The sequence below is a fragment of the Chlorocebus sabaeus genome, chromosome 14, assembly GCF_047675955.1.
Source record: "Chlorocebus sabaeus isolate Y175 chromosome 14, mChlSab1.0.hap1, whole genome shotgun sequence".
In the NCBI taxonomy this organism is placed as follows: Eukaryota; Metazoa; Chordata; class Mammalia; order Primates; family Cercopithecidae; genus Chlorocebus; species Chlorocebus sabaeus.
The window spans coordinates 80532236-80544714 of record NC_132917.1 but is presented as its reverse complement, the minus strand read 5'-3'; the positions used below and the strand labels follow the sequence as shown (position 1 = coordinate 80544714).

The 12479-nt window shown below is 38.6% G+C and overlaps 1 protein-coding gene across 5 annotated transcripts in view; it reads right to left on the bottom strand.

The window, feature by feature from the left end:
• Positions 1–12479, bottom strand: part of CTNNA2 (catenin alpha 2) — a 1149887-nt gene that overhangs the window by 66202 nt on the left and 1071206 nt on the right. For all 5 annotated transcript variants that reach the window (XM_007970059.3, XM_007970060.3, XM_073023121.1 and 2 more), the window contains one exon: positions 8260–8411. In XM_007970059.3, the coding sequence (XP_007968250.1) occupies positions 8260–8411 (152 nt within the window). The remainder of the gene's footprint in view (positions 1–8259; positions 8412–12479) is intronic.

Here is a 12479-nt window from a genome sequence, read left to right as displayed (position 1 = left end):
ATAACAGTAGCTACCTCTATGATTGCTGTGAAGATTAGGCAATGTGTTCCCTTTATAGTATCAGACACAGAGTAGGTATTTTTTAAATGTTTGCCATCATTATTACTTGGGGTTTGTTGTTTGTTACGAGACAGGGTCTCACTGTGTAGCCCAGGCTGGAGTACAGCAGTGTGATCTTAGCTCACTATAACTTCCACCTCCCAGGTTCAAGTGATTCTTGTGCCTCAGCCACCCAAGTAGCTGGGATTACAGGTTTACACCATCATGCTTGGCTAAGTTTTGTATTTTTAGCAGAGACAACGTTTCACTGTGTTGTCCAGGCTGGTCTTGACCTCCTGGCCTCAAGTGATCTGCCTGCATTGGCCTCCCAAAGTGCTAGGATTACAAGCATGAGTCACTGTGCCTGGCCCATCATCATTATTAGGATTTTTAAATCAATTCATTCAACAAAGTTTGTGAAATGAAGCTACTGATTATCACATACCCATAAAGGATTTAATAACTTTTACATATGTATTATCAATTTAGCTCAGATGAGCACAATGACATTAGGGATCATTCTCTATTTAGAGGTAATACAAGGTGCACATAAGTTAAGACATGTGCCCCATGTCCCTAAATTAGTTAATAAAGAACCAGAAGTCTACATCTAAACACCCAAGTGTATCTGACTCCAAACACACTTCTCATTAGTTTTTGTTGTAGTTTATTCACATTACAAATTTAGCAAGATGTGAAGTTATAAAATGGCTTAAAAAGAGTAGAGTTAGATCAAGATCCTTTCCAATCTATAATGTCAGTGATAAGGAAAAGATAAGAAAGAATCCATAAGCCCAGGAATAAAATACCTTTCCATCTTCCAATGGCAATTATAATAGATAACTGTGCATTAGGTGCTTAACATGTGTCTGTCAATGTTTTTCCTGAGTGCTTTACAGGCACTAACTCATGCAGGTTTCTTAACACTCCTTTGATGTAGACACTATTTTCTCCATTTTCCAGGTAAGAAAACTGAGGCATGAGAGGTTTTATCTTGCTCTAGGCTTTGCTAACTCTATGAGGTTAAATTCGAAAGGTGGAAGGATGGTGGACAAAAGTAAGAGAGTGAATCAGTGTGAGATTAGCCTGACAGAAGATGGTCTTCCACAGACTGCCTCTTGGCATATAGTAGGACCACATTCCAGGGCAATGCCTTTCAAAAGAAAAGAGCAGACCGCAAGGAATACCAATGATGCAGTTGCCCATTCCCCATCCAAAAGGGCACCTTTTTTTTTCCTGCTGGTTTCTTTGGCTACCACAGTGTAATTAATGAGGTGCGGTTATTGATGAAGCCTTGAGATTGGTCAGACAGGCATAAAATGGGGTCCTTCATGCCAATATCAAGTTATGCCTAGTAATTTTCCAAGCTTTGGCATATCACACTTGTTTTTCCTTCTCTCTCACCATCAACCTTATTAACATTCACTCAGTCATCTACAGATGTTTGCCTTCATAGGAATATTAAAATAAGGAGAGAAGAAAGAGGTTTTGTTCCCATATTTTATTAACTAAAGCAGGGGTACAGTAGGCAGAGCCCAGTTCAAATAACTGGTTGTGTTTTTATTGTGGACAGAGACAATATTCTCTGATCATTCCTCCCTCTTTTCCAGTGTACTGTGGGACAGTTATAGCAAGTTGGTAAATTCAGCTGACAGATGAGATGACAAGATTACAAGCACTTTTTGTCATTAGTTCTTGAAAGAGAAAAAGTAAAATCGAAAATCTCATTTAACAAAAATAAGCAGAATATGACAGCGCTTATAGTACTGTGTCCAAACATTTCAGTGATCTGTGCATTTAGTAGAGGAGTCAATGACAAACCCAACCTGGCAGCATAAGGCTAATAATGATGAGTTTTTATTCAAGTGACAATGGCCCAAGAACCAAAATAAAGAAAAAAACATTAAAATCAAAAGAGATATTAACCTGGATGAGGACTCAGGGGACCTGCATGTTTTGACCTAACTCTGCCACTCACAAGCTATATGTCTTTGGCAAGTCACTTCGTTTCACTGCTTCTGTGTCTCCCTGCTCATAAAACGGAGATTATAATTGCTATTTGCACTTTCTGCCCCACAGGACTCCTAAGCTCAGATGTATAGAAAAATGCTTTAAGAACCATAAAAATTAACTAAATTCATAAATGATGGTGATAATTACTGTGCTTAATAATAAAATATAGCACCTAATAACAACAGCAGCAATAATAATGGCAATCATTGTTTATCACCCACTATGGGACAGGCATTCAGCTAAAGAATTTGATCCTTACAAAAACCTAATGAAATAAATGTAATCTCCATTTTATAGGTGTGTGAACAGGCTCAGAATTGTTGAGTATATTTCCCAAAGCATCACACTTAGCAAGCGGCAGAGGTGGACAAGTTGAAGGTTTCAGAGCTCATGGTTTTAACCATCACAAATACCACCAGACAAACAGATGAGCTGAAGCTATTTTCATGTGCCTTAAACATGAAACAAAACCATCCAACCCATCCATATAAATAGTTCTGTGCATGTGCAGTTTGCTAATTGCATGTGAGTGTGTCTCCTACTCATGGCATTAATTTTTGAATTACCCATTTTTAAAACTGTGAGTGCTATGTTTTAGTCGGTCAAAGACCTCCATGAATTAAAGGAAATATGGAAAATTACAGAGGATCTGCAAATGGGCCCAGGAAGATTACACTTGTATTACTAGAAAGTGTTACAGGGTAAAGGAATAAATAAAATAAATAGTTCACTGTACTGGAGGATAGAGACTAAGGGTGAAAGTTCTTTGTGCTCTTTGGGAAGGCCTTTCTCAATAAACAGAAACCACTTAAAGTCTACTCCTAGTTTCCTGCTTCCACTACTTTCTGTTTTGTTGTCGAAGTGGGTCATATCTGTAAAATGGCACAAAGTATTCAGACTCTAAAATCTCTCTGAGGAGTCTATGAGATCGACTTGTGCTCATTACAGGGGCCAGCCAAGGGAGATCATGTGGCTTGACCAGGGTCATACCACATGTCAGTTGCAAAACAGGACCCATTCATCTGCTGCTGGTGCTCGATTTCCTCTGCAACAGCCTCTATAGAGAAACACAGTGAGAAAGTATTGAAGGATTCAGTTATTTCACCTGGACATGTGAGTTGTTGAGTAAATTTTACACGTGAGCCCAGGCAAAATGACTCTGAATCCTTCAATATTTTCTCATGTCTCATAAAATGTAATAAGAACCATTGAAAGACAGGGCCCAAATGTGTATGAGAATTTCACTGGGAGAAGGCTGAGAATATAGGTTGGCAAGAGAGTTTAAAAGATGCATGAGGTAGGATTTCCCAACAGAGCTCAACACCACTGGAATGGGCTGCAGACTAGAAAATCAAATTAGAGATCCAAAGGCCCAAAACAAAACAAAACAAAACAAAACAAAATAAAATAAAATAAAAATTTTAATCAGGGGTGATTGGCAACCAGCAACTCTGGCCTGGCCTGGATTACTCTGGAGGCTCCTAACTGATCTTGCTTCTGCCCTTGCCCCAATACATTCTGTTCTCACTAGCATAGCCATGGTGGTCCTTTTAAGGTCTCAGTCAGATCACACTATTCCCCTGTTCAGAACCCTCCAATGGCTCGCAACTCATTCAATAAGGTCCTTAGGTCTCTAGGCCAAGTTCCTGGCTCCAACCTTTGCACTTGCCATTCCCTCTGCCTGAAACATACTCTGCCTGAATACCGTTAGGGCTTATTTCTTCTTCCTCTCCCAGTATCTTCTCAAACGCCACCCAGGTATTTCCTTTCATAAGATCCATGCCCACCAGAAGCTCTATCCCTTTAGGCTACTTTGGTTTTCTCTGTGGCCCAATGTCTGACATTATATTTCCTTGTTTATTCTCTGTCTCCTACCAGAGGAATAGAAATCCTGTGAGAGTAGAGACTTTTGTCTGCTTTGTTCATCTCTGTATTTAGGGCAACTCCAAAAGTTTGGACATCTAATAAGCTTTCAGCAAATAAATGAATAACCAAGATAGAATTACCGATTTTTAATAATACTGAACTATTTCTAACTAATAAAACTAGACACCTTAAGAGGCCATGTTAACAGGATAGTGACAATCTATAATAAGTAAATTTTGTTGCATAAGTAGTTTATAAAGTCTTTTCAACCCTTTTATTTTTTAGCTGTGACAAACATTGACTCCAGCTCCTATAATTTTGATAATACTGTTGACTTATTTAACAAATTCTAGTTCATTAATTGACTATATAAAGATAAACTTCATCCTACCAGAATGAAGAAAAGAAATATTTCCTTGGAGCATGCTAAGTGCTAGATCTATGCTACTCCTTCATAACTGTGGTAACACTTGTCACCACTTGTGTACAAATGAAGTGTAGACAGGTAATTAGCATGCTGATGATCCCAGAATAGTTGAGCTGAATTCCAAACTTTACTGCTTTAAAGCACCCTCACGTAATTTTTTTCATGTGCCCTTAGGCTAAAAAAACAAGAACAAACAAATAACTAAAAATTATGTCCATTATGCAGAGTTTGGCCCAATCAACCTAATCCATTTTTATAACCTATAACAACAAGTTATTATTGGTACCTGTTATATACTGTACTGCTTCTCAAATGTTGGAATCTAAATGCACACTCATCAATTCTAGAGATTCCTTTTCACCAGTGATTGCTACAAACCCAGCAGCACATATGAATCAAAAGATATGTTCCAACCTAATGTTTAAACTGTGATTTGTAACTAATCTTTCATACAGAATTCAAGAGATGTCTATGTGCTACTTTGAAATTTTAAAATATCTGGCAATGCTCCAGGGCACCTTGATACACAGTTTGGGAGATGTGAAGTTAAACGACAGACCTTTATCTGAACCCTGTTCCAGGCCCTATTATTTCTTTTACCTGCTTTTGAAAGTATCATACACAGCCAAATTAATGAGTTCCAAATGCAAAAGATTCATCTATAGATATCATCATAGATCTTTCAGAGTCATTCTTACAAGAAGCAACTACTGTTTCATTGAATACAAATCTCCTGACACCAAGATATTACCATCTTCTACCCTACCCACTTATCTTAATTTACAATGCTAAAAGTTTAACTTTTTGTCTTGAATATATACTTGGTCCTCATTATTTATGGATTCCTTACTTATTTGTCTACTCCCTAAAATGTATTTGTAATCCCCCAAATCAATAACTATCTTTATTGTTATTCCCAGACATCAAGAGTGTAAAAAATCTGAGTCACAGGATGTGCATGTTCCCAGCTAAGGTCAAGCACCACAGTGCTCTGCCTTTTTGTTTAAGGTCTCATACTGGAAACAAGTGCTCTTTTTCTGGTCTATTTAGTGCCACTTGTCTTGTGCTTTTTGTTGGTGATTTCTCTATTTAAAATGGCCTCCAAGTATAGTGCTGAAGTGTCATCTAGTGTTCCGAAGTGCAAGAGGTGTGATGTACCCTACATAAAAACACATGTGTGTTAGATAAGCTTCGTTCAGTCATCAGTTAGCACAGTTGGCCATGAGTTCAGTGTTAATGAATCAACAGTATATTGTTTTGTTTTGTTTTTGAGACGGAGTCTCACTCTGTCACCCAGACTGGAGAGCAGTGGTGTGATCCCAGCTCACCACAACCTCTGCCTCCCACGTTCAAGCAATTCTCTTCTCTCAGTCTCCCAAGTAGCTAGGATTACAGATGCACACCACCATGCCCAGCTGATTTTTGTATTTTTTTTTTTTTTTTCAGTAGAGATGGGGTTTCACCATGTTGGCTGGGCGCAGGTGATCTGCCTGCCTTGGTCTCCCAAAAAACAATACATATTAAAGAAGGTGTCTTTGAACACAAACTCACATAAAACAAGGTTAAGTATTGATCAGTTGATAAAAATGCAGCCAGAAGCTCACGGTCACCTAACCCTGCATTTCTCCTAGGAGCAATGATTCAAGATTCACAAATTTGGTGTTCACAGTGAATTTGCAGAACACTACTGTAAGAAATGAGAAATGACTATATGTTGGTCTGCCAGATTTGTGTACATATTTGTAAGCCACTTTGTGGGGATAATCAGAAAATTCCTATGTACCTGACAGATCCCAATGGACAAGCCTCAGGAAGAAGGAAAAAAAAAAGTTTTATGAAGGAGGGGTAGAGTAGATTGCTCCAAGAGAAAAGGGAGGTTCTGAAAGCTGAGGCTGGAATACAGTAAGAACAAGCTTTGTCTACTTCAGAGGGTTGCCTGGAGCTGGCCTGAAGCACTCGGATACCAACATCACCATTAAATATGTATTGACTGCCAAGAGACAAGATGATAAAGAACTTGACCCTTCAGCGTCCTTTCTGTATTAGTTTTGGGGGGAAAAAATCTTTCTTCGCAGCCTGTGGGAAGGAAGGAGGTATGGTCAAATTTTCTGGGAAAGAAACAATTCTACCTGTCTTATCGTCTATCTTCCTTAGTACAAAGGATTTTTTTAAAGTAGACTCAACCATTACATTCAGACAGAAAACCAAGAAATCATTTAAGTGCAAAATGAAGCCATTTGGGAGCTGAATGGAGAAGGATTTTAAAAATAACAATTTGTACATACTGTACACTTCTCTCCTAAATTTTAAGTGGTGTGAAATCCATCTAATCAAATCACTTAAAATGTCGAGATAGAGAAATGACACTTCATGTGACAAAGATGTGACATTTTATCTAAAATTGTGTGTGTATGTGTGTGTGTTACAGCTCATGAATGAGCAAGTGAATGATGACTATAAACTTCCTCAGCCTCCCAGATGAATGGTTGTCACAAACATATGAAGGCTAACAAAGCAGAAAAATGGCAAAAGAGGGAATATATCTTGAGGATTACAGTGGGATTTAGTACCAAAAATGCTTTGAAAATATAACTCTCGTGCTCTATTACCTTATTTCACAAGTTAGTACATAATGGGAAAAAATGATCTAATTTGTTATGGGCCTAAAAGGCTGACTATCCTTCCCTTGTCCTCTCTTCCAATTCTTTTATCCCTTTTCTCTGTCATCCTCCCATCTTTTTAGGCATCTCTCTCTCCCTCTTTCTAGCGCACACACACGCACACACACACACACACACACACACAGAAAGAGAGATTTAGGCTCTGTGCCAAACAAAACACCATAGTGTGCCATAAAATGATATTTTGGATACATTTGGTTAAATAAAATGTATTTTTAAAATCATAACTAATTTCACCTTTTTCTTTTTTCTTTTTTAGTGTGTTTACTAGAATATTTTAAGTCACAGTGTGGATACCATTCTACTGGACAGCATGGTTTTGGGATTAGCACTGCAGAAGCCCCACTTCTGCTTCAATTATAATAGCCATAAATGTGCTTTTGCATATGCAGTATATTTGAAGAAATAAAGATTATTATGTGGCTAATAAATATGTGTGAACATTACTATGCTAAACTGTTGGTTAGATAAGGAGAAAAAACTTCATCTTATAATGGATTATAAAGCAGTTAAATAAAATGAGGTTAGCTAGATGTCTTAACAGACATATGTGAATGTGCCTTGTGAGTGAACAAAGAAAGTTATAAATGAAACTATATGAGATTTTAAATCAACTATAATATGTATTTTCTAGGCCTGTGTATATATATTAATTGTTTAGACAACATTTTGGAAGACACACCTACCTGACAACAGAAGTCTGAAGATGGGAAGATAGTGGAGTGGGAAATAAGAGGTTTGACGTTAGGCTATCCAGCCTTATTTATACTAAATTATTTTTATGCAAAGAGAATGTAATTATGTATCACTTCATAGTTGCATAATGATAATAACCATTATTATTATGTGTTATTATTATAAACACTACTATGCTATGTAATCTTCATTTCTTTCTAGCCCATGATCTTTGGATCCTGATAGGAAGAGTGTTAGTAAGAGGTACAAATGGAAAATAGCAGGGGTATCCCTAAAGGTTGTAAGAAACTGAGGAAATAATGCATGCAAGAACTAGGCAGGGAGTTGCCCTTCAGAATATTCAGTGCTCACCTGAGCTCATTGATATTACTTATCCCTTCATAAGTATTAAGCTCACCTTGTCTGACTAAATAAGGATCCAAACAGCTTACCAAGTTAAACTCAGTAATTACAAAATAAATAATCAATAAGAGAGTTAACTCTTTAGTTTCCTACTAGGAGTTCTGACCAGCTCTGAGCTACAGAGGCCTCACATACCCTGATCATCAGCACAGCCTTTCTGATGTCCCGAACACCGTCATACACCAGGCGAGAGGCATCGATGAACTCATTCTCCTCAAATGGTTGAGGAACGTTGGCACTCAGGGCTTCAATGGCAACCTCTACTTGTTCAGCAAAGCGTGGCATCACTGGGTTAAAAATAAAAAGCAGAGGATTAGGCAACTTTTCTCTCACTACCTCTCATTCCAGCTTATGGACAAAGTGGCAGGTGCCCGGGTATTCTAACAGTTAAGAGGAGCAAGACACTCATCTGTCCAGTTTGAAGTGAGCCCAATTTAGTAGTCTTTCTGACAGTTACCTCAGCAGCAGGGAAAAAAAAACTTTTCCAATTGTTAGTCTATGCATGGTGACGGTTTGCAAAAGAGAAAGTTTTTGAAACCTGCCCACAGTAGTGTGTGAATATAGTTTTCATGTTACCCTAACCCCAAACTGAGTTGTATTTCTGCTGGTTACTGCTGGTTACTGGTTACTGTGAATCCTTGGCCAAGTTTTAACCTGTTTCTTTGTCTATAAAATATAATAAAATCCCACTTCATGATTCAGTGGGATAATGCAAAAAAGTTTTGGGTGGAATCTGGCCCTTTGGAAGTATCAATAAATATTTAAGTAGTATCGGATGTTAGAGTCATAGCTGGTGAGTAGCAGACCTTAACCCACGTGGCTTCACAGCCAAGTGTGGATGAAGTGATACAACCCATCCCACTTCTGTTAGAAATACAGGACTTGAGACATGGGGGAGGGGAGGGTGGAGCAAGGGAAGCTGGGGAAGGACTGTGTGATAGAAAGGAGGGAAATACGGGATATTTCAGCAGAAAGGCCTATGGAAAGAGAAGATCAACGGGCTCAAAGATAAAGTGTTCCATCTTACCAGGACCACCTGGATGTGAAAGAGGATACGTATGTAAATTTCTAAAATGCTGACACTTCGTTCTTTTCACAGGGATCCTGCACACACCCTAGAGATTGGAAAGTAAACTCGGTGGAGTGTCCGGAAAACCTCCACTAACTTCTTAAAAGATGCTGCTAGCCGGGCGCGGTGGCTCACGCCTGTAATCCCTGCACTTTGGGAGGCCGAGGCGGGCGGATCATGGGGTCAGGAGATCGAGACCATCCTGGCTAACACGGTGAAACCCCGTCTCTACTAAAATACAAAAAAATTAGCCGGGCGCGGTGGCGGGCGCCTGTAGTCCCAGCTACTCGGGAGGCTGAGGCAGGAGAATGGCGCGAACCCGGGAGGCGGAGCTTGGCGGAGCTTGCAGTGAGCCGAGATCTGGCCACTGCACTCCAGCCTGGGCGACCGAGTGAAGACTCCGCCTCAAAAAAAAAAAAAAAAAAAAAAAAAAGATGCTACTGATTCACTGATTCTCAAAAATTATAATTTTCTCAGCTGTTATCCTGTAACAATCAATTCATATAGTAAATGAAAGCCATAAGCATATTCGTTTTATTTACAAGGATGATAAAATAGAAACATTCATCTATTTCCCTTTCTGAACTTTCATGCCTGATTCCTCTTTATACTCACTTTCATCCTCTGTGGATACTTTAATATCCATTTTAATCCCTGTGTGAGAAATTCTGCTAAATTACTTTACTCTCTAGGGTCAGAGTATTCAAGATAAAACATTCCTGGAAAAATGTATTTCTACCAGGAAAAGTCAGACTGAAAAAAGGAGGGGGAGACAGCAGGGTTAGCGGAAAACTGTGTGCCCACACTTTAGTAGAAATTATCGAAACCACAGCATGCATGGGGAAATCTCCTTCTCTGGATGAATTACTGTAATTGGTTCTCTGTATTACTTGAATTTTTCATTTGGGCTTTTAAGCTATATTTAGATAAAAGAATTTGGGAAATAGTAAGATGTACTGCCACAAATATGAATCAAATAAAACTACATTTCTAAAAACCACTGCATTAAACTCAGACTATTTGAGTTATTCATTTGTGTTGGGAATAAACTTTTTTAAATGACTGAATAGTGAGCATGAAATTATTTTTCTATATATTAGAATTTGGGAATAAGTATCTTCTTAAATTACAAATTCTTTCTTAAACTGAGTTATATTAATGCCACTCCATGATGTCTACGTTGCCATAAATATGACCATCAGTGATGTTATAGTTCTATGTAATACCACAAAGTAGCTTTCAGGGGCATAAAACTGTTTATCCCTATCGGTATAACTGATAAAGAATTAGTGCTCCTACATGTATATAAAATAAATAGACTACTTCCACAAATCAATAAGGAAAGATATTAAAAACTGACAGAGAATTAGCACACTCAATTCACAGAAAAGCAATCCTTATTGCTGATAAATACACAGTAAGACTTCACTCATAATCGGAGAAATTATAATGCAAACAATGAGATGTAATTTCATACTTATCAGCATAGGTAAACAAATTAAAGCATAATAATATTAATCACATTGAGCACGCAGACAAAACGGTACCTTTCTACTACAGATGGGAGCACAATGGTTACACATCGTTTCGGCAAGTGCTTTTTTCACAAAATCTAGTCAAATCCATTCCCTGTGATTTGGGGCATTCTCTAGGGGCTTGGCCAAATATTAACTTCTAAAGAGATGCTGATTAGGAGGGGTAAGTAATTATACATTGGAGTCACAAAAATGTTTTTGTGTCTCTATGGTTACAGTTGTTTCCTCCTAGGTTATATATTCAAAGGGTTAAGAAGAAAATTATACAAAACCTGAGAATGAAAATAACTGCTTTAAGGGAGCTCTGTCGACAGCCTCTACCCCAGCCCTATTCTGAATCCTCCAACTCAGGAACCATTTTAAGATGCTCATTGCGCCAGGTGCGGTGGCTCACACCTGTAATCCCAGCACTTTGGGAGGCCGAGGTGGGCAGATCACGAGGTCAGGAGATGGAGACCATCCTGGCTAAGACGGTGAAACCCTGTCTCTACTAAAGAAACACAAAAAAATTAGCCTGGCCTGGTGGCGGGCGCCTGTAGTCCTAGCTACTCGGGAGGCTGAGGCAGGAGAATGGCCTGAACCCAGGAGTGGAGCTTGTAGTGAACCAAGAGTGCCCCACTGGCCCCACTGCACTCAAGCCTGGACGAAAGAGCGAGACTCCGTCTCAAAAAAAAAAAAAAAAAAAAAAAAACCCGATGCTCATTGCAGATCCACAGACAGTACATCTGGGTGGGATAAAACACACTTAGGGATGTGAATCAGGGAATAGTCAATATATTAAAGTGAATAAGCCCTGAGGTCAAAGTTTGAGTGGGAAAGCAATATCCTTTGAGTAGGAAAAGAAACATCATTTGTGAAAAATTTTAAAATACACAAATGAAAACTGTGCATAATTTAAACATATACATTTGTATGTTCTTACATGTTCTAAAAGGATATATACCCTTTAAATATAGTAGTTACCTTTGAGATGGAAGGAGAGACATTTGTTATTATAGTCTCTGTTCTTTTTTGTATCTTTGAATCTTTTCATAATTCACATGTTTAAAAAGAAATCAAATTATTCTCAAGGTTGTACTTCTTATAGAACTGGGCTCTGAAAAAATAAAGTTCTATCAAATGGCCCAGAACATGATAGAAACCAAGCTGAACAATATCATTAAGTGGGGAAGTCCCTCAGAAATTGTGATTGTGATCAAACACTTAATATTCTGCCTTAGTAACTGCCAACTAAGAAGTTGAGTGGGAAAATGCCCACCACTCAGACCGCAACCCGCATGAACACATCTTTATTTGCATGAAGACCTTTCTCAAATATAAAGGGGTGAGAAAGGTTATAGTGTTGCTTTGTTTGTGCAAAGTCACCCTGAGGAGAGATGGGGAGGAGGACAAGGTAGAAGGTGACATTCTATTAGGTTGGTGCAAAAATAACCGCAGTTTTTGCCATCTTGCTAAAACCACCTCCTGGCCTGATACTGCACCCAAGGAAGAGAGAAGAAAGCTAAAAACTAAATGGATGATTTTCATGGGGGATACTCTGCAACTCAGAATACATCTAGTAATGCTGTGACACCAGGTTTGGAGAAGAGGATTCTATTTGCACCAGCATGGCATACAGTATCTCTCTAGTGAGATTTGGATGGTAGGGCTTTGGTGTAAACAACAGTGTTATTGAGCTGGGGTTGTCCGAAGAGGCAGAAACAATGAACTTTTATGAAGAGATTAGAACAGAAATACCATCGACCTTTCAA